This window comes from Notolepis coatsorum (genome assembly GCF_963971535.1).
Source record: "Notolepis coatsorum genome assembly, chromosome: 10".
In the NCBI taxonomy this organism is placed as follows: domain Eukaryota; kingdom Metazoa; phylum Chordata; class Actinopteri; order Aulopiformes; family Paralepididae; genus Notolepis; species Notolepis coatsorum.
Window position 1 is genome coordinate 115,364,324 of NC_140174.1, and position 23,632 is coordinate 115,387,955.

Sequence of the window (23,632 nt, forward strand, 5' to 3'; positions counted from 1 at the left end):
AGGTTCTTTATTGAGACAGTAGGAAGGCTGAGAGGGAGACAGAGTAGAGGAGACACAGGAGAGAAGGTTCTTTATGGAGACAGTAGGAAGGCTGAGAGGGAGACAGAGTAGGGGAGACACATGAGAGAAGGTTCTTTATTGAGACAGTAGGAAGGCTGAGAGGGAGACCGAGTAGGGGAGACACAGGAGAGAAGGTTCTTTATTGAGAGAGTAGGAAGGCTGAGAGGGATACAGAGTAGGAGACACGGGAGAGAAGGTTCTTTATTGAGACGGTAGGAAGGCTGAGAGGGAGACACTGGAGAGAAGGTTCTTTATTGAGACAGTAGGAAGGCTGAGAGGGAGACACAGGAGAGGAGACACTGGAGAGAAGGTTATTTATTGAGACAGTAGGAAGGCTGAGAGGGAGACAGAGTAGGGGAGACACAGGAGAGAAGGTTCTTTATTGAGACAGTAGGAAGTAGGGATGCCCCGATCACGTTTTTTGCCACCGATACCGATCACCGATCGTCGTGAGCCATATCGGCCGATACCGATCCGATACCGATCGTTTTTGATTAAAAGAAATTAAAATGTATTTTATATAATTTCTTTTTTTATATAAAATATATATATTATATAATTAGACTTGTACTTGTATTATCTGCGAGACATCGCCACCACGCAACAAGCTCCACTGTCTGTGTGTACTCTAGTAGCCTCCAGCTACGGCCAGGATTCTCCGGAGCTGCACCTGGACCCTATACTCGAGTAGCCTCGAGCTACGGCAAGGATTCTCCGGCGCTGCAGCTGGACCCTAGTATTGGTATAACGTTAACCCTTAGGGGTCACGCTGGAGCTTTGAACCCGTCGGCGGACAACAAAAGAATTAGAATCCCTCTTAAATGCTCAAAAAGGACATCTTTTCAGAAATCGATAAAAATTGCCATTTCTAGTGCTTTGACATGTAAGGTATACGTCCCCCAACTTGCTAAACCTAATACGACTTGTAAATACGTTTAATTCTTGCTAGATGGTATGATTGTAATAATCTCCATTTGCGATAAGAACTACATCGCGTCACGAAACGCACATACATGGACGCGCGCACACACAAACAGCGCATAGGTGTTAATCACTGAGTGATCTAATATGCATATTCTTCAGCGCGAGAGGGGGGGGGGTTGTGTTTCTCACTGTCTGTCGTTGATAATATAATCTGAAGAGGTCCTGCATTATTATTATTATCATTCTCGAGAATACACGGGACCCGACGGAACGTTAATTTATGTATTAAAAGTAGTCTAACATAGTCTTCATCCTCGCCCGTGTATATACCCACGTCGCGCTAAAACAACATAACTACTGTATGGCAGAGACAGAGTGCGTGTGTACGAGTTATGAGTTATCTCGCAGTTCATTCAAGCGCGCATCACGGTGATGACAGCTCTCTGGAGTAGAAAGGTGCGCTCACAGGGGCGTAGCTGGAGATTCTGGGCCCCATGAAAGAATCAATTTGTGGGCCCCCAATCTATTAAAAAATGTGGGGCCCCCAATCTATAAAAAAATGTTGGGCATTTGCTGGGCCCTTGGAATCATCCTAACACCCCCCCCCCCCCCCAGCTACTCCCCTGCACACACACACACTCTCTCTCTCTCTCAAACAGAGAAATCAAAAGAAATCAGTACATTACAGAAGGAATTTCTTGTACAGTCTTGTACAGTGGGTGACAATATTGTCACAATGAAAGATGAAATTACATACCTAGGTTTCATGTCTATCTATATCTCCCTCTCTCTCCCTCCATCTCTCCTCTGTATCTCCCTCTTTCTTTCTCTTCCTCTATATCCCTCTCTCTCCCCCTCTCTCCCTCTATCTCTTCTTTCTTTCTTTCTTTCTTTCTTTCTTTCTTTCTTTCTTTCTTTCTTTCTTTCTTTCTTTCTTTCTTTCTTTCTTTCTTTCTTTCTCTCTCTCTCTCTTTCTATTATATTACTATTATATATCTATCTAAATATCTAAACCTCTGTCTATCTATGTGTGTATGCATGGCATCAAATCAAAGTGTGTGTTGCTGTAGGCCTGCCTGTATTGATCAGTCACACTATACCCCCATTCAGCCGTAATTGTTCCCTGCTGGGCCTTTGTTTCATGGTGTGAATTAGTCATTGACATTGACATCACATTGCATTCTGGGAAGGAGTGTAGTTCCCTTATCATTAGCTGAATTCACTGAATTCTCTTCAGAGGCTCCTGCTGCAAATTGGTAATGACTGTACCAGAATGTTTGATAGGACATTGATTGAAAACTATCGTCTCAAATTTGACAATTGATGGCTTATTTTGAAGGTATGAATCTGTAATTTTACATTATGTAACAAAAAAAAAAGAGAATATTCTGAGAAGGTGGAGCTAGAAACTCTAGACCTCAGGGGGTTAAGCATTGTTTCGGAGTTGGTTAAGGTTAGGCATTGTTTCGGAGTTGGTTATGGTTAGAAAGGTTAAGTTTAGGCGCTGTTAAGGAGCTGGTTAAGGTTAGAGTTTGTCTTAGAGAATGGCAATATTCTTTCGGAGTTGGTTATGCCTTATGGTTAAGGTTAGGCATGGTTAAGGTTAAGGTTAGGCATAGTTTCGGTCACGTGCCTGTCGGGGCCAATCAGGCCTACCCCGGAAGTAGCTACAGTTGCGGAACAGTAACAGGCGGGCCGGACACGTCTTCTTTAAACAAGTCAAGAAGAAACATCACAATAAGTCAAGAACAAAACAAGAACACCATGAGGTCCAACAAATTTAAAATAAATGCAAAATAAATCATCACACCATTCCCATCATTGTGTCCGTGTGTGTCTGAGATGATGGATAACGGTTGTGTTGCTTCATGGATTGTGTTGCTTCTTCATGGATTGTGTTTCTTCTTCATGGATTGTGTTTCTTCTTCTTCATGGATTGCGTTTCTTCTTCTTCATGGATTGTGTTCCTTCATGGATTGTGTTTCTTCGTCATGGATTGTGTTTCTTCTTCTTCATGGATTGTGTTTCTTCTTCATGGATTGTGTTTCTTCTTCGTGGATTGTGTTTCTTCTTCATGGATTGTGTTTCTTCATGGATTGTGTTTCTTCTTCTTCATGGATTGTGTTTCTTCTTCTTCATGGATTGTGCTTCTTCTTCATGGATTGTGTTTGTTCTTCTTCATGGATTGTGTTTGTTCTTCTTCATGGATTGTGTTTGTTCTTCATGTATCCAGGTGGAGAGACACTGGACGACTGTGGTCTGAAGTTCCTCCTGGCCGTCAGGCTCCACACCTTCCTGTCCACCTCTCTGCCTCCAGCGCACAGAGCCCAGCTGCTCCGCCAAGGTACAGTCCTGATACCTACAGAGGTGTTAACATTAGTGGTGGGGGGAAATATCCAAACAGTATAGTATCGCGATACTTTGCGTGGCGATACTGTATCGATACAAGGACGCCAAGTATCGATATTTTATTATGCAAATATATATATATATATATATATATATATATATATATTTTTTTTTGTATAAGGAAGTTGCATTGTTCATTTCAATACCTGTAATAGTACAGTAGTCCACACACGTGTGCATTCAGTTAAGTTGGAATATGACTGTATTACAAACAGTTCAGTTTTTCAGGTACATCGAACACAGATTACAGTGTTTACATCTGTCTGCTTGAGAAAATACCATGTTCTGCCATAAAAATGATTGAAGTGAGATGAACAGACCAGGGTTTCCGTTAGAAAAAATTGTTGCCGGTCTCCGTGACCTGCAAGATTTCAATCTACCGGACAAATGAGATTAATTCCGGTCATAGTTTATTGAGCTTTAAAACAATTTATAGGCAGACTATATAAAGAATGTCATCCTCAAGGCATGTAGATTTATAATATTATTATTTAAAACTAGGCTACTTTTGCGTATACAGTCATTAATATATTCCAAATAAAATAAGTCCCTCGATACTCCGTGCTGCTGCTGACTTGAAATAAAATAGACCGCGTATGTGGGCAGTCGGTCCGACACTAAACAGCAGTCTGTTATAATCACATTTTTATGAGCTAACGAATTCCGTTATATTGGACATTTGTATTAATTATATCAAGCGAAGAACTGAGAAATTTTGCAGAGAGAGACGGCAACGTTATCGTGGCCGGGTTTGCGTGATGTATTTCTCCACCTCCCAACGACTTGGTGCTGGTCATAATGTCCGGTGAAAACAACTCCCTCCAAGCACAACTTGATCACCCGAACCGTACCAAAACAGGCCAAAATTAAATAGCCCATGCGACGAACGATTCATTACATTCGTTTCATCGTTGCTCCACCAAGCAGCCGGTCCAACAATGAAAGCTGTTATCAGCGCGAGCCGGCAGCAGTTAGTTTGCAAGAAGCATCCAGCTGCAGACCCGCAGAGCAGCTTTCCAGGTCTGGGGACCGCACTGTGCCAGCAAAGCTGGTGGGTTCTGTGGGTCTGCAGCTGCATGCCTTCCGCAAATCCAGCAGCAAGCTCTCGCTGAGCGAAGCAACGACAACAAACGCAATGATTGTTTCGTTCATTCCATCGGCCACCCAACTCCAGCCCATCCAAATACAATTCAAATAATCAAACTGTGCCCAGAGGGAACTATTTTCACCGGACACTATGACCGGAGAGATTAAATATGTCGGACTTCAACAGATTTTGCCGGCCAAATACCGGTAATTACCGGCTAACGGAAACGCTGGAACAGACTGAAAACTTTATTTTATTTTATTTTATGTTAAACTAGGAGATCACATGTCTGATATATACGACAACAACTATGGAGTTGCACAAGGGAGTTTCTTAGGTCCTTTACTCTTCTCCCTTTACATGTTACCGCTGGGTGATATCATCAGAGAACATAATGTAGATTTCCATAGCTATGCGGATGATACACAACTGTACATATCTGCTGAACCAAATGATACAGCGATTAGCTCCATTACAGACTGCTTACTGGCAATAAATAAATGGATGATTAAGAACTTCCTGAAACTAAACGAGAACAAAACTGAAATTCTAATTATCGGCCCCAAAACTAAAAAAGAAACATTAATAAAGAACCTAACCCCTTGGATCAAATCTGAGGTCACTAGTCTCGGGGTTATCATAGATTCAGAACTGAACTTCAATTCTCATATTAGCAAAGTGACGAAAACATTGTTCTTCCATCTCAGAAATATAGCAAAAGTACGACTATTTATTAATCAGAACGATGCTGAGAAGCTAACTCATGCATTCATATCTAGCCGGTTAGACTACTGTAATGCACTTTTCACAGGTCTCCCTAAGAAAACCACAGAGGCTTCAGCTAATCCAAAACTCTGCAGCCCGATTGCTAACTAGAACCAAAAGGAGAGAGCACATTAGTCCAGTCTTATCTGCTTTACACTGGCTTCCTGTAACATTTAGAATTGACTTTAAAGTCCTTCTCCTTACATACAAAGCTCTAAATGGACAGGGACCTAGCTACATCGCCAACACTCTAATAAATTACACACCAGCAAGAACACTGTGATCATCAGCTGCTGGACTACTAGAGGCTCCCAGAAACAGTCAAAAGAGGATCGGTAATGCAGCCTTTATCAACTATGCCCCAAAACTGTGGAACAAACGACCCCAAAACATCAGAGAAGCCAACTCGCTAGACATCTTTAAAAGACAGCTTAAAACCTCTCTTTTCTCAGGCATTTCACTGTGGGGTAATGCAGGCAAATATTTGAAGATAGATATCTGCTACCACCTAGTGGCAAGGGGAAATATTATTATAGAAACATCAGGGATATCCCGACACAAATTGTACTTACCTGCACTATTCTTACCCTGCCTACTTTTATACACTGCCTATCAAATTCATGTGTCTGTTATCACACTTTTTACTTGTTACTGATGACTATTTTTTAAACTGAATCATTTTAAACAATTTTTATTATTTGTATTACTGAATCAAACTGTAAACAGAGAGCCTATTGGGATGCTAGATCCTAATGTGAAACACTGTGCTGGTGTATGTCAAATACCCTGTTGTATGTCCGTTCTATTTTACTGTAACCTTGCTATTTACATTTTAAATTTTTATGCTCGCTTATGCCTGTATTTTTTACTGTTGTATGTCCGTTCTATTTTATAATTTTTAGACTATTTTTAAACTTAATCATTTTAAACTATTTTATTATTTGTATTACTGAATGAAACTGTAAACAGCCTATTGGGATGCTAGATCCTAATGTGAAACACTGTGATTTACCATACCTTGCTATGCTCGCGCATGCCTGTATATTTTACTGTTGTGAAGCACTTTGAACTGCAACCTCTGTATGAAAAGTGCTATACAAATAAAGTTATTATTATTATTATTATTAGATAAAACATGTTGACAAAGTTTTACTTTGCTGTTGAAAAAAGCTAATAAATCGCAATATATCGCAACATTATCGCAATACTCAAGCATATTGCAATATATTTTGAATCGCAATACTATCGTATCGTGACTTAAGTATCGTGATAGTATCGTATCGTGAGGCCTCTGGTGATTCCCACCCCTAGTTAACATGTATAATGACACTACGCTAGTAAGTCATACTGGCCAGCAGCGTAACTAGTAAGAGTAGGTAAGGGATATGTACAGTTATAGATATAGTATCCACAGATATGTATCAAGGATTATATGCAGGTATGTACAGACACATGTGGATATATATATATATATACGGTAAAACATGAAAATATATAATCATCCTCCTCCCCTCTCCTCATCTCCCCTCTCCTCATATCTCCTCTCCTCCTCATCTCTCCTCTCCTCCTCCCCCTCTCCTCATCTCTCCTCTCCTCATATGTCCTCTCCTCATCTCTCCTCCCCTCTCATCATCTCTCCTCCTCCCCTCTCCTCCTCCTCATCTCCCCTCCCCATCTCGTCTCCTCTCCTCCTCGTCTCTCCTCTCCTTGTCTCTCCTCTCCTCCTCGTCTCCCCTCTCCTCTCCTCCTCTCTATCTCCTCCTCTCCTCTCCTCCTCCTCTCTATCTCCTCCTCTCCTCTCCTCCTCATCTCCCCTCCCCATCTCGTCTCCTCTCCTCCTCGTCTCTCCTCTCCTCCTCATCTCTCCTCTCCTCATCTCTCCTCTCCTCCTCTCCTCATCTCTCCTCTCCTCCTCATCTCTCCTCTCTTCCTCTCCTCTCCTCTCCTCCTCGTCTCTCCTCTCTTCTCCTCCTCCCCTCTCCTCTCCTCCTCATCTCTCCTCTCCTCATCTCTCCTCTCCTCTCCTCCTCTCCTGTACTCTCCTCTCCTCATCTCTCCTCCTCGTCTCTCTTCTCCTCACCTCGTCTCCCTCCCCCTCTCCTCTCCCCTCCTCTCTTCTCCTACCCCCCCCCCCCCCCAGGCCTGTCCACGTGTCACTATGCGTGGGCGTTCCACTCTGAGGCGGAGGAGGAGCTGCTGAACCTGCTGCCTGCGCTCCACAGAGGAGAGCCCACCTGGCCGGAGCTGCGCTCCATGGGTCTGGGCTGGTGGCTCCGCAGCTCCAACAAGCTGCGCAGATGCATCGAGAAGGTGAGGGCGGGGAAATATCCATACAGTATAGTATTGCGATACTTTGCGCGATGATACTGTATCGATACAAGGACGCCAAGTATCGATATTTTATTATGCACATTTCTTAATATCCCTTTTTCTTCTTTTTTTTTATTAAATGTTTTGTTTTAGGAAAGTTGCATTGTTCATTTCAATACCTGTAATGGTACACACACACACACACACACACACATGTGTGCATTCGGTTAAGTTGGAATATGACTAATACAAACAGTTCAGTTTGTCAGGTACATGCAACACAGATTACAGTGTTGACATCTGTCTGCTTGAGAAAATTCCATTTGCTGCAATAAAAATGATTGAAGTGAGATGAGATTGAAGAACAGACTGAAAATGTTATTTTATTAGATAAAACATGTTGACAAAGTTTTACTTTGCTGTTGAAAAAAGGTAATAAATCGCAATATATCGCAATATTAATATTGCAATACTCAGCATATCACAACATATTTTGAATCGTGATAATATCGTATCGTGAGGCCTCTGGTGATTCCCACCCCTAGGGGGACATGAGTCAGGCATTAACACTTTCAGTGCCAGCCATAACGTTTATTAATGTCCTTGAGTGCCATCATCCACTTCAATGTTGGCGCTAAAAACGCATAATCTATGTTTTAAATTATGGCTATGTGTCTAATCTGCCCGTCGCTTATCAATGACTTGTTTGCAGTCAACATTGTCGAAACGGATTGTTTTTTAATCGGTTCATATCCTTTTTATAGCATTTCGAAAAGCTATCGTTTTCTCGAAAATTTCCGGAAAATAGAAAGATTCCCTCATAAACGGCATTTATTGGAATATTCTTGAATACACTAGACACGTTGTCATTTGTCTGCCTATTTATGAATCGTTTTCAAATAAACGCTAGATTATCGATAGTATATGTGTACTTATGCACGCTATAGAAGCGAGCTGAGAAATCGATTACCTCATTTCCTCAACATCACACACACACACACATATACACATACGGGACACGCTGTTATCTCGGTGAATACAGCTCTGATTATCCTAAAACTGGTAACATAGACTCCTTACCTTAGATCAGATGTTCTCCAAAAAGATTATTCCAATTCCTGATCGCCATTCCAAATATCGATCGCGTTTATTGTTTGATTATTGGCTGCTGTAAATATATATTCCAGGCTGCTTTCCAACTCGTGATCACTTCCCTCATCATCAGACGGCTTGCCAGCATAGTGGAGCGAGGAGGCTCCCCCTCCACAGATCCACCAGTATGATCGAATGGCCTGCAGTTACACAGGGATAGACGATAGGGGGCGGTATTTTCCCATCGGAGATCCTACAGGGGCTGCTGTACCAACGGGAGACTCTGTTGATGAAATATGAATTCAGATCGCTAATAAAAAAATCAAACGACAATTTGCGTCGTAGGCACTCAACGGGGGGCATGAAAAGACGACATAACACGTCACCGGCACTCAAAGTGCCTCCGCGACCAGTTGAACTTCTCTGCTCACATCGCAGCGACAACCAGAACCTGCAGATTCCTTCTGAGCAATGTCAGAAGGATCCGCCCCTTCCTGACAAAAGAAGCCACCCAACTCCTCGTCCAATCAACAGTCATCTCCCGCCTCGACTACTGCAACGCACTGCTAGCTGGCCTCCCGGCCACTGCCACCAAGCCTCTTCAACTCATTCAAAACGCAGCGGCCCGCCTGATCTCAAACTACCAAAGTCGGCCCATGTCACCCCACTTCTTAGGGACCTGCACTGGCTCCCCATTGCTGCACGTATCCGCTTCAAGGCCCTCAACCTAGCATACCGTGCGGCAAAGGGAACCGCTCCCGCCCTACGCTCTGCATCTTCTGGCCGCCTCAGACCTACTCCTATCCAAGCTCCGGGAGGGTCATCAAAGAGAAGCCGCCTATTCTCAGTCCTTGCCCCACAATGGTGGAATGAACTACCCACCCCAGTTAGGACAGCCGAATCCCGTCCAATCTTTCGCCGTCGACTAATGTAACTGAGGGGTACAATTCCCTGACTGTATTGATAAGTATGGTATCATTAAACCACTACCGAGTATGTACTTTAACTACTGGCCACACAGTACATGATGTAGATATGATGAACACTTTCCCACCTGATGAAACGAAGTCCACACAAATGTATAAATCGAATATTTTATATAGCAAAGGGTATAATTATACAACGTTCACTTAATGACATTTATGATTTGAATGCACTTGTAAGGCAAATGAGTATTCGTAGGCAAATCAACATTGAATGTCCAATCTCTGGTTACGCAGGGAGCAAGTATACAACCTGGTTCTTTAGGGAACTATAGCGATGGTACTTAAATGATTATAGCTGGATACACTAAAGGGGGGTCCCGCTGGTTGTAAGTCAGTAGGGGGGGGGGGTTAGGAGAGCCGCCGGCGATATCCCATCTGGCCAACGATTTCTTGGGAGAATTCAGAGTGCTGAACACGGTGCCCACAGAACCTCGGTCCACAGATGAATACAGCTGGGCCCTCTTGTAGACGGTAGCTGCCGGTCCACAACGAAGAGACGTGAGGCGACCTCACTCGGGGTAGAGCGCCGTCTCACCTGGACTCCTCTCGGGGGTAGTTCCAACACTCAGCAGTGTTGGCTGTTATCCATGGCATAATCAAAGCACCCAAAGCAAGTAGATAATCCAAGCCGTGTAGGGCTCGCCGTCGTCCGGGTAAAGTAATCCAATGTACAGGTCCACTCGTCCTGGCCCAGAACTCCTCGGATGAAAGCACCACACGTGGTCTGCCCAGCCTGGTTAAGACTCCAGATAACGTCAGGAACGATGGGGGTACTGCTCACTTTATAGCTCTAACCGAACGATGCACCATACATAATAGACTATTATTAACTTAATAGAAATACGTCCCACTCGACGGTATAGTGCCAAACTATGACAATTCAACTATTAATCCACACGATGTCTCAATGCCTATTCTGAGGCCAAGTAGGCCATACTGCACCACACGTGGCTCGTGGGTGAGGCTTCACGTCTGTTACTAGGTTGGAGGGTAAAGGACTAATGGACTAAAAAAAAGTTCTACTTTACTTGCGCCATATATATATGCGCTGTGAACAAATAGTACCATTCGTATTTCGCCAGACGTATTCCTACGCGGAACCGGGCTTGTAACGACATGTTCGTCGGCACGATTGAACTTGAACCAAGGGGCTTGGCTGCTGGCGCCAGGTTCTTGTCCAATGGTAGAATGAAACTATTATGGGCTGTTAGTAGACTAAAGGGATATTCAGTGTATATGTACAAGGAATATACAAGGGATATCAAACGATATACAAATACTATTAAATATATATCCATAAATAAATATATATATTCGGTTTAATCTGATCCTTCACAACAACTAAAGACGCACTTCTTCAACCTGAAATAATAATAAGAAAATAAAAAAATAAAATCTAACCCTATGCACTGTCCTAATAAACTAACCTACACTGTAACACGCAACACTTTGATGAATATTGTTACTCAGCTGATGGGTCATCAGGAAGGGTACAACTGTCGCTTTGGATAAAAGCGTCAGCTAAATGACTAAATGTAAATGTAAATTTAAGTGTTAAAGCAGGTGTGTGTAGAAGGTGAGCAGGTGAGGGGTCAGACATTAAAGCAGGTGTGTGTAGAAGGTCAGGGGTCAGACATTAAAGCAGGTGTGTGTAGAAGGTGAGGGGTCAGGGGTCAGACATTAAAGCAGGTGTGTGTAGCAGGTGAGGAGGGTCAGGCATTAAAGCAGGTGTGTCTAGAAGGTGAGGGGTCAGGCATTAAAGCAGGTGTGTCTAGAAGGTGAGGGGTCAGGGGTCAGGCATTAAAGCAGGTGTGTGTAGAAGGTGAGGGGTCAGGGGTCAGGCATTAAAGCAGGTGTGTCTAGAAGGTGAGGGGTCAGGCATTAAAGCAGGTGTGTCTAGAAGGTGAGGGGTCAGGCATTAAAGCAGTTGTGTGTAGAAGGTCAGGGGTCAGACATTAAAGCAGGTGTGTGTAGAAGGTGAGGGGTCAGGGGTCAGACATTAAAGCAGGTGTGTGTAGAAGGTGAGGGGTCAGGGGTCAGACATTAAAGCAGGTGTGTGTAGAAGGTGAGGGGTCAGGGGTCAGACATTAAAGCAGGTGTGTGTAGAAGGTGAGGGGTCAGTCATTAAAGCAGGTGTGTAGAAGGTGATGAGGTCAGGGGTCAGGCATTAAAGCAGGTGTGTAGAAGGTGAGGAGGTCAGGGGTCAGGCATTAAAGCAGGTGTGTGTAGAAGGTGAGGAGGTCAGGGGTCAGGCATTAAAGCAGGTGTGTGTAGAAGGTGAGGAGGGTCAGACATTAAAGCAGGTGTGTGTAGAAGGTGAGGGGTCAGGGGTCAGACATTAAAGCAGGTGTGTGTAGAAGGTGAGGAGGTCAGGGGTCAGACATTAAAGCAGGTGTGTGTAGAATGTGAGGGGTCAGGGGTCAGACATTAAAGCAGGTGTGTGTAGAAGGTGAGGGGTCAGGGGTCAGACATTAAAGCAGGTGTGTGTAGAAGGTGAGGGGTCAGGCATTAAAGCAGGTGTGTAGAAGGTGAGGAGGTCAGGGGTCATGCATTAAAGCAGGTGTGTGTAGAAGGTGAGGAGGTCAGGGGTCATGCATTAAAGCAGGTGTGTAGAAGGTGAGGAGGTCAGGGGTCATGCATTAAAGCAGGTGTGTGTAGAAGGTGAGGAGGTCAGGGGTCATGCATTAAAGCAGGTGTGTAGAAGGTGAGGGGGGGGGGGGGGTCAGGCATTAAAGCAGGTTCACAAAAGGGGAAACTAGGGATGTTCGATATTGGCTTTTTTACCGATATACCGATATTGTCCAACTCTTAATTTCCAATACCGATATCAACCGATACCGATATATGCGGGATTCCCCCCCCCCCCAAAAACACAACATTATGCATACTTTTCACAATAACTAAAATAAGAATTTGTTCTTACTTGCTTGCCTGGGTAAATAAAGGTTAAATAAATGTAAACATTTTAATGCCAATATCGGCCGATAATATCGGTACTAGGCCGATAATATCGGACATCCCTAGGGGAAACCTTTTGTGACGTCGCCTGGATGTGAAATCAATAGCTCTAACAACTAAATCAACCTATAACAAAATAATAGCTCTTCAAGTCTTACTGGACAAAGTAAATAACGAAATACGAATTAATGTTCTAAATAATTCCTCTTCTGTATTAGAAAATCCAGCTTTAAAAAATATATCTTTGTATCTTTTCAATGTAATTATAAAACAGTAACCTCACAAAGATACTAATTTAAAAGTGCACTATAATAATAATAATAATAATAATAATAATAATAATAATATATTTAATTTATAGAGAGAAGCGCCTTTCTCTCAGACTCGAGGACACTTTACAGGAGATAATAATATTATAATAATAATGAGGCAAGGTGCTGTCCAATTGGACGAAACGGTAACAGGAAAAAAATTAACAGCGGGATCGGTAGCTTACCCTTAGGGGTCACGCTGGAGCTTTGAACCCGTCGGCGGAGAACAAAATAATTAGAATGACTCATAAATGCTCTGGAAGTCGCGCTTTTCAGAAATCTGTAAAAATAGAAAAATGACAATTTCGAGTGCTTTGACATGTACTATATATGTCTCCTTACTTGCTAAACGTAATACGACTTGTAAATACGTTTAATTCTTGCTAGATGGTATGATTGTAATTATCTCCGTTTGCCAGAGAACTACAGCGCGTCACGAAACGCACATACACGCACGCGCGCACACACACAAGAGAAGCGTGTGCGCTGTGAATAGGTGTTAGACCCTGCAGAGGTGAGAGGTATCAGAGACTCTCTACCCCCCATCCAAATTCTTAAAAACAGATATATGTGTGTGTGTGCGCTGAGACGCAGCGTGGACCAGCTCTGTAACAACTCATGTCGAGTCTGCTTCTATGTGCAACAGAAACTCCGCAGCAGCGGTTCCAATAACATGCTTTTCATCCTCGCCAGTCCTGTATACCCACGTCGCGCTAAAACATTAAGTACTGTATGGCAGAGTGCGTGTGTGTATATGAGTTATGAATTATCTCTCGCAGTTCATTCAAGTGGACTACGTGAACTACAGTATCAGCCACTGGCTGCTGTGTGACGAGTTTGGTGTTTTGGTCACCCGCCCGCGCTGTCTAAACACTGACTGCTTTAGTTGACAGCTTACGCATCGATGCGCTTTGTGAAGGAAAGATGACGTCGCCTCTCTCTCTCTCGCGCTCTCGCTCTCGCTCGCTCTATCTCCCTCTCCTCTCTATGCTTCTCTCTCTCTCGCTCTCTCGCTCTCTCATATTTATATATATATTGATTCAAATGGGCTTTATTGACATGGGAAACATACGTTTACATTGTCAAAACAAAACAATTTGATCTTGGTGACACTTTCTGGAAATGCTCAAGACAGCACTATACACTATTTGCACAGCCATTTGAAATCTACAGTTACACATTGCTGTATTTAGTGAGGTAAATGAGTACAAGACACGTATGTTTCACAGACACATACACACACACATACACACATACACAGACAGACACAGACACACACACACAGAAACACACGCACCTCATGATACTACTGTAAATTGTGTGATATTCTATTCCAGTTGTGTTTTTTTCATTTTTTTTATATAGTGATACACACAATGATTGTACAGTGGGTGACAATATTGTCACAAGGAAAGATGAAATTACATACCTAGGTTTCATCCTAGAGGCAAATCTTTCCTGTGACAAAATGGCATCCAATGTAATAAAAAAAAGTCAACCAACAAACTAGATTCTTGTACCGGATCTCCTCTCTGGTAAACAAGAATACCCTGAAGGCTTATGGCAGCACACAATGTGATATTTCCCCTGCGCTGCCCCGGGACGTGCACAATTGCCCTTTGGCCAATTATATTATGACCCCGTCGTCTTACATTTACATCTAGTCATTTAGCTGACGCTTTTATCCAAAGCGACTTACAAGTTCTGTACGACAAGTCATCAGGAAGGGCACAACTCTATCAGCTGAGTAACTAACAATGTTCATCAAAGTGTTGAGTGCTACAGTGTAGGTTAGTTTATTAGGACAAGTGCATGACAGTAAGGTTAGTTAGGGTTGGATTTGAATTTGTCTTGTTTGGCTTAGGTTGAATCCAGCCTCATGAATGAAAATAAATTCATGTGGCTGTGCAGCAAGTTCCTGCTGTTGTGTGAACAGGCTTGGCGTCCACCCCAGAAGGTCTTCTAGTCATTCTAGAGAAATACAACCACAAATTGTTATTGGTTTGCTTCTTTTTCTTACAGTACTATATACTGTACTTTACTGTATATACTGTACCATCCACTGTACTGAAACATCTCAATATAAGTAATCATGGTATGCTGCAAAAGGGGCATTAACACCCTGCAATACAGTACATGGTAATGTGATATGGTACAGTACTGTAAATACCATCTGAGTAGAGTAGAAAGTAAAGAGGTGAAGACCTGTTTTCTCTCTCCTCTCAAATGGGCTTTATTGAGGAAGGGCACAACTCTATCAGCTGAGTAACAATGTTCATCAAAGTGTTGAGTGCTACAGTGTAGGTTAGTATATTAGGACAAGTGCATACCTACATGTATGACCTATATCTATCTACTACTTTTGGATATGAGCATTTTTTCAATAAGTATGGATGCCTGAACGCAGAATGACACCAGTATCACTGACTACCACGGCAAGCCTATAGAAAATGATTCTATTTAATAATAATAATTATTATTATAAATGTCTCTCTCTCTGTCTATATCTCTGTATCTCTCTCTCTCTCTCTCTCTCTCTCTCTCTCTCTCTCTCTCTCTCTCTCTCTCTCTCTCTCTCTCTATCTATATATTACTATACTATTATATCTAATGTGTTCAGGTAAACCTCGATCTTAGAAGAGTCTAGGGGGAAAGGGGGTGGGATACTTGGGAGCAGGGCTGTGTTGCGTGAAGGCAAGTGTGAACAGGTGGGTTTTTAGGTGGGTTTTGAAGAGGTTGATGGTGTCAGAGCCTCGGATGGAGCGGGAGAGGGAGTTCCACAGCCTGGGGGCAGCTACGGAGAAAGCTCGGACTCCCAGTGTGGAACGCCTGGTGCGGGGGATGGTGAGGAGGTTGGAGGAGCGGAGGCCTCGTGTAGGGGTGGAGTAGGTCGGTCAGGTAGGAAGGGGCCAACTCGTGCAGTGATCTGTAGGTGAGGAGGAGGATCTTGTAGGGGATTCGGTGGTTGATGGGGAGCCAGTGGAGTTTCAGCTGAATGAGAGAGGAGAGGCCGAAGCAGTCAGGAGAGGCTCAGCCTCGAAACACTATGCAGTTTCGGATTTGTTCACATTTTTATAACTTGCAATTAGTGTACAAAACTAATTTATTACACACATGATACTTAGAATGATTGTATCATAAGCATCTTATATCATAAATCAAACCAAAACATAATTTTGAGGCATCAAAAATAGTTTTTCATTATTTTCTTTCTCTTGCTGTATAGCTGCATACTTCAATCAATTCGGTCAACTTTGCCATCAAACTCTCGCCTCACACAGCATTTATTTTTTATGTTTTTCTGTGTCCATGTGAGCTTTGAGATATCCGGCACCTTTATTAGACACAAACATATGGTCAAGCTTTGCACGCGTTGGGCGGTAAATTGGGAATTTTCTCTGCAGTTCATCTGTAATGTATTTGGCATTGTGAGCAGAATCAATGCTGGTCTGATCTGTCCGCTTCCTCCTCTGTTTGTGTGTGAGCGTAGTAGAGCCGCCCACAAAGCACTAAAAGCAGGCTTCTCTGGGAATACGTCACACGGAACAGAGTACCGTAGTATTCGGTGCAACGCGCCAGTCAATTTAAGTGTATGCATAATGGTCCTGTGAAAAACAATTCATTTTCATGAATTTATAAAAAAGATTCAATTGGTGTCAAGTGCAGTTGATATTTCACTTAGTGGCCCCTTTTGTGAGTGGAGGTGAAATGGAACAGTTCATTAAATGGTAAATAGCTGCTTTTTTATATAGCGCTTTTATCCAAAGCGCTTTACAATTTGCTCCACATTTTTACCCATTCACTCACACATTCACTCACACATTCACACATCGACGGCGGAGGTAACCATGCAAGGTGCCAACCTGCTCATCGGGAGCAATTAGGGTTTAAGTGTCTTGCTCGCTCAAGGACACATCGACACGCTGCCCGGGAGGAGCGGGAATCGAACCGGGAACCTCCGGATTGCCAGACGACTGCTCTACCTCCCGAGCCACTGTCGCCCACCAAGATGCAGTCATGTGATGTACTGTAAGATGATATTCTGACACACGCTCTGGTGTTATCTTTCTATTAGCGGAGTCTGCCAGGCATGTCTAAACTACAGCCTGTGATGACGCTCTGTGCCTCCCTGACTGGAATAGGGAACGGGTACCTTTGCATAGTAAAAAAAATAAATAAATCATCCTTAGTGGAGGAAACGGCGTGGATCAGAGCTGTAACCCCTCATTCCTATTCAACCCATTCAAGCAAGCAAGTGGTGAAAATGTAGCAGTCTACAGCTGATTATTTTAAAAAGCAAAGTGAGGAGAGAGGAGAGAAGGATGAGGGAGAGACGGATGAGGGAGAGACATGCAGCCACTGATGGGTGCTGATGATGATGGAGGGAGAAGCAAGCAATTCTGGCACACGTGAGTTCTCACTCCTGTCTCACCCCCATCCTGTCTGGGTTATACAAACGAGATTTTTGTCACACCATCAATAACTTACACCGTAGCTGCTCTCAAACTCTCTGCACACATCAGCATCAAATGTGGGCGCCTTTAGGGAGCGGCTGCACTGAGAACAAGCGGATGGAAGTTTTTGCCATCCGTCGGTTTTGTTTTTCAATTACAGCCCGACGGTATTTGCAGGAAACGGCTCGCGCCGTCAATCCATCTCCAAAATGCCGTCCTCTCTGAACCCTTTCTGGACACAGGTCTGCCGGAGATGGACACCTTGCAGTTTGGCACCTTGCATCCGCCGTCGGTGTGTGAATGTGTGAGTGAACGGGTGAAATGTGAGGAACAAAATTGTAAAGCGCTTGTGATAAAAGCTGCTATATAAATGCAGCCATTTACCATGCATTCGATTATTATTAAAATCTATAAAAGATTATTACAAAATAAAAGCAACGCATGAAGTGCATTTGAGCTCGTTAGCCAGAGTTCCAACGTTGCCCCGAGAAGCCAGACTCCCATTAGAGGAGATACATTAAAGATTACACATGTGATTCGGATATGGCGTGACACACAGAAAAAATATACTAACCAACATAAATGGCATAGCCATTCTCCCCTATTCAATAACAATGCACTCCTTATTGCACAACGACCTATTAGATATCCCAAATGAGAAAAGCAGGGCATACATACATTGGGAGATATCATCAACGAACGGGGTTTCTGTAGCTATCAAGATATTCATAACAAATTTAACCTCACCAGCTCCACTTATTATTTCTATATGCAGTTATTAGCAACTTTGAAGGCTCATGGAGTCCCATTAAAGATACCACTTGAGCACCATAGATATCACATTCTTTTATGAAAGGGAGACATCGAGAGGCTTCGTATCTGACTTTTATCATCACTTACTTACATCTTCATATGGAATCCTTCCCCTAGACTCAGTTTGGAGGAGGGATATACCAGACTTGGAAGTAGATTTTGATTGGCATGAAGTCGCGTCACGCAACCCGGATCATCAACAGATTAATTCTATTCATAGGACTTACCTGACTCCTATAAGATTGAACCGAATGGGGCTTAAACAAGACTCTCTTTGCTCCTTATGTCCAAGGGGTGATATCGGTACATTTATGCATATGTATTGGGAATGCCCCCCTGTTAAGATATTCTGGGAAGAAGTAACCACGCAATTATCAGAATTTTTATTTCTGACCATACCTGTACTGCCTTCTGTATTGTTGTTGAATGGTGTTTCTCAGTTAGCAGCCTCTATACAGCTAAAGAGACTAATTTTGTCCGATCTCACGGCTGCTAAAAAGCTGATAGCATCACACTGGATTCAACCGGATAAAATGTGCCGGAAGGTATGGGTTCTTACCTATCTCGATGTGATTTATCTAGAGATATCTACCGCAAGAATTTTAGGTGTCAATGAAGCCAGCATTGCAATCTGGTTAGAGGTGGTGGAGAGAATAAAGGTTAGCATATGAATTGTAATCCTTGGTTAGAAATGAAATAATGGATGGATTATCCAAGGGGGGTCCTGAGGGGGGGGGGGGAAGAAGAGCGAGCAAGAGCATATGTATGTATGTATTGTAAGTATTATGTATATATCTCGTAACCTACATTTATATTGATTCAAATACTGGACTGTATAGTCCTGTGATTTATTGTGGATATTTACTGTTAATGTTTGTGTGTCTAGTTTTATGTCATGTTAAAAAAAAAAAAAAAAAATTGTTCACACAAAAAAAGATTAATCAACATTATAATCAACAGTCTGTCTGTCTGGAACCACAGCACTGCATGCAAAACTGCACTGATGAGCAGGAGATCTATCCTTCATCAATAATGCTATCTTTATTTATTAACAAAACAAGTTGACACCTTGTTATTTAGTAGTGCACAGGCACACACACGCATACGCAGAGATACACGCGTGTGCGTCACAGACATACACGCACACACATTAATACACACACACACACTTGAACCAACACCATCACACACACATATACACCTGGGAGCTGGCCAGTACAAACACATGCCTCTACTGAGCAGTTGGGGTTTAAATGCCTTGCTCAAGGGCACCTCGGCAATAGTTGCTGAGGTCACTTCCCCCCTCCAACGTTTTACCAGCCAGTCTGGGGAGAATGCAAACTCACAGCGTTCTGGTCACCAGCCAGAGCTCTACAGTAGACCATAGACTGGAGCCTGTCTGTCCTGGGCCTCTCTGTCCTTCTGTCCGTCTCTTGACAGGCTGACTGAATAGTCTGCCAAGTGACCTGAAAATTGTAATCAGTGCTGTTAGATTCAAGTCCAGCCTAAAGACATGGCTCAAAAGGGACTATAATTAACCCAGATACTCGGCTAAAAGGCACCTTTACATGTTTTTATGCGTCTATGTTATGTATATGTGATGTGTTGTGATGTCATGTCTGTATGATTCATGTCTAAGCATCTCATTCCCCTACCCCCCTACAAGGACTACAATGGAAATAAGCTCTGAGCTTTTTTTGTGTCCATCCTTGGCAGTATTTCCTGACTTCTGCCACATGTTATTTTATATATTGTCAAATAAAGTCATTCATTCATTCATTCTGTCCTTCTGTCCGTCTCCGACAGGTTGCCAAGGCGTCTTTTCAGAGGAACAGTGATCCTCTAGATGCTGCCATCTTCTATCTGGCTATGAAGAAGAAGGCTGTGGTCTGGGGCCTGTACAGGTACTACACACACACACACACACACACACACACACACATACGTGTTTACAGGTACTCCCGAGGACCTTGAGATATCAACAAGGTTGCGAGGACCCCCCTTTCCGCTGTGATTTGGACCCTGAAAAAAATATATTTACCAATAGATGGCGCTCAACTGCTGGAAACTGACCTCAAAATAATTTAAGAGGCATGTTTGTTTTTCTGTGTTATGTCATGGGACAGACTAGTGAGGACTAGTGGTGTAAGCCAATCGGATACGGACGTGGGGCGGGACATGAGGGTCCTCAGAAAAGCGTATAAATCAGAACACACGTCTATATAGGGTCCTCAGAAAAGCGTATAAATCAGAACACACGTCTATATAAATACATATCGTTTCTGCCTTCAGAAGGTGTTATAACATATAATTTCTGCCTCCAGAAGGTTTTATATGGTTTTATATGAAACATATAGTTTCTACATTCTCTATCAGTCAGGATCTATGGGTTAAACGGGGCTACCGTGGACAGGGTGAGCAGCTTCAAGTACCTGGGGGTCCACATCTCAGAGGACCTGACATGGACAACACACTCACTTCTTTACGACTCAGTCGTAAAGAAGGCGAAGCAGCGCCTCTACCACCTGAGACAGTTAAGGAAGTTCAGAGTATCGGGGAAGATACTCCAGTCCTTCTACTCCAGAGCTGTAGAGCATCTTGACTGGAAACATCACTGCCTGGTATGGAAACAGCAAGGCACAGGACAAGAAGGCCCTACAGAGAGTGGTGCGCTCAGCTGAGCGTACTACGGGTATTGCACTACCACCCCTGCAGGTCTTATATAACAAGAGGTGCAAATCCAGAGCCTGCAGAATAATGAAAGACCCTCACCACCCCAACAACAGCCTGTTCATTTTAGAATGACCACCTTGAAATTTGGTTGGTTTAAGTGACCCACACAGACTGCTCATGGCAATTTGCATGCTTGTATCACTAAATAAACCTTCGGTGTCGTCCATCTTAAAATTTCAAATGTCTTGGACAATTTTCTTGTCAAGTGACCCATGGAGTCTGCTCATGTCAATCTTCACGCTTGTATCATCAACTGAAGGATTCTGATGACAATAAGCACTTGGCCACTAATGTGCAAATGTTTATGCACAGCCTAAGTAATGATTACATTGGTACAAAAAGCAGTTGACCATATTCACACGTGGCTATTTTGTTCGTCATGCGCTGAACCTACTAGTTACGCTGCTGAACAGTATGACAAGTGTCTTTATATATATCATTGTACATATTAATACTACAACTCTACATACATCTGATTACCAGTATTACTCAGTAGTACTCATTTGTATATTTTGTACCCAGTTAAGTGTATGTGCATGTGGTCAATATACCCAGTCCTACAGTAGCTTACCTCAACTTAATTGTTAGAAAAAATAAGATAAGATTAAAGACAAAGGAATAACACTACATCATCACTAGTTAACAATGATTATGCTTCCAATAATTACAAGTTATTTTGATTCATTTATTTTGATTTATTTCACATTTCAACATTATTACGGGGGCGACAGTGGCCCAGGCGGTAGAGCAGTTGTCTGTCAATCCGGAGGTTCCTGGTTTGATTCCCGCTCCTCCCGGGCAGTGATGGGTCAAATGTGAGTAACAAATTGTAAAGCGCTTTGGATAAAAGCCATTACCTTACAAAAAACCCTACAGATTTCTTTTTAGAGTTTATGTAATTATGGACATAATTCTTTACATCTCTCCATCCACGATTGTAGAGTGCAGGCTCAGCTTCCAAGCAATTAACGCAGCAGTCTTTGCCGGGAACCTTCCGTAGTGCGATGTAGGTTGATAGCTGCTTCCACACTGCTTTTCTTTCGTCAGTTGTCCATGGTCGCCTTTGAGCTTAAGCAATAAAAAAAGGAAAAGGGGTCACATGTGGACAGGAAAAGCCTGGGCCCTCATTTATCAATGTTGCGTACGCACAGATATGTGCATAACCTGTGCGTACGATCATTTCTAAGCAAAGTGTGGGACTTATCAATTTGAACGTGTGCTTGACTTTGTGCGTATGAATTCAGCCTGGTTCATAGCGTTATTATAGGAATACTTCTCGCGGTGTGCGCTCAGATGTTTTCAGAGATATAGGGCATGTCTATTTGCAGAGAGAGAACATAATAATATTAATATCTGCTCTCTGAAGCAGATAGGCTCTCTGAAGCAGCAGATAGCCTCTCTGAAGCAGCAGATAGCCTCTCTGAAGCAGCAGATAGCCTCTCTGAAGCAGCAGATAGGCTCTCTGAAGCAGCAGTAGTGTGGGAATAGTTTCAGAGGACAAAAGTTCACTTGATATTTGTAACAAATGCAATGCAGAAGTTCCACGAGGAGGGAAACGGGCAACAACTTATAATACATCCAACCTAACAAATCACCTGCAACATCACCACCGCTATGATGGTGTGTTAAAAGCCTACGACGACGCGCGAGCAGCTAAAGCTGCTGCAAATCTAGCCCTGTGCGTGCATGTGAGGTCCATGAGGATGCTGGTGGTGAGGATCCATGCTCGAGGTGTAGGCCGGAGAGGTGAGGTCCTGGACATCAGAGAACAAGGGTTAGTATAGAGGGCAAAAGTCACTGAGCACACAAAACATATTTCTAGGAACGCTGAGGTCTTGAAGAGAGTCCTATACCATGGGAGGTGTAAACAACACTCGGACAAGGAGTGGCAGGAGTGCAGGCCTTTTATCCAGGTTCAGTGATTGGGTGATAGCCGGCAGGTGTGTCGTCTGGCACAGGCGAGTAGGTTGATGGTGAGACGGAAACAGGAAGGGGACCATGTATGGGCCTGGGAACCTGCTGACAGACAGGGGAGAGAAAAGCCATGGCTGTGGTTGTAACAGGCTATTAGTCAGCTGATGGTGGTTGCGAATAAAATCAAATGGCTAGATTCATAGGCTGTGATCTGTCTGCTTATTAATTTGCTCAAATGTCGTGGCCTCACACAGTGCCAACTGCAGGTCTTGCCATCTCAGGTGCCAACTGCAGGTCTCGCCATCTCGGGTGCCAACTGCAGGTCTCGCCATCTCAAAGATGACAGAGCATACATATGCAGCATCCCCCTGTTGGGGTTGCTCAATGCTGTAAAATATTACATAAATGTGTTTTTATGAATAACGATATTTGAGGAGTCTATTGCTACAGCGTGCAATTCTCTGAGGCGGGAGGCTCCGCCTCCGGGCGAAACCATCTCTGTGACGTCAGCAACAAAATGGCGGCGCCCATGTTAATTTATGCTACATAAATGGACATAACAAATCGTTTTCTTAGAAACGCCTTATTTTTATAAAAAAAAAATCTGTGGTTTATCTAAATACTAATTTGATGCTATGACTATGTTTATATCGCTATGCTTTATCTCCCCTTTAAGTGCACTCTTGTATAGCTGTTCTATGGGTTTGAGGATCGTCACACCTGTGCAAGACCAGTTTGTGAAGCAGTACTCAATGTGTGATAGAATCATACAGAATCATACAGTGAAGATAGGATCTAGCAGCGCTGACTGTCAGG

General features: G+C 43.2%; 1 protein-coding gene across 4 annotated transcripts in view; it reads left to right on the top strand.

Annotated features, from left to right (window-relative positions):
- Window positions 1–23,632, top strand: part of dmxl1 (Dmx like 1) — a gene marked incomplete at its 3' end in the record, with an annotated part of 327,508 nt that overhangs the window by 174,596 nt on the left and 129,280 nt on the right. For all 4 annotated transcript variants that reach the window (XM_084323717.1, XM_084323718.1, XM_084323720.1 and 1 more), the window contains exons 22-24: window positions 3,218–3,328; window positions 7,386–7,555; window positions 19,976–20,073. In XM_084323717.1, the coding sequence (XP_084179843.1) occupies window positions 3,218–3,328; window positions 7,386–7,555; window positions 19,976–20,073 (379 nt within the window). The remainder of the gene's footprint in view (window positions 1–3,217; window positions 3,329–7,385; window positions 7,556–19,975; window positions 20,074–23,632) is intronic.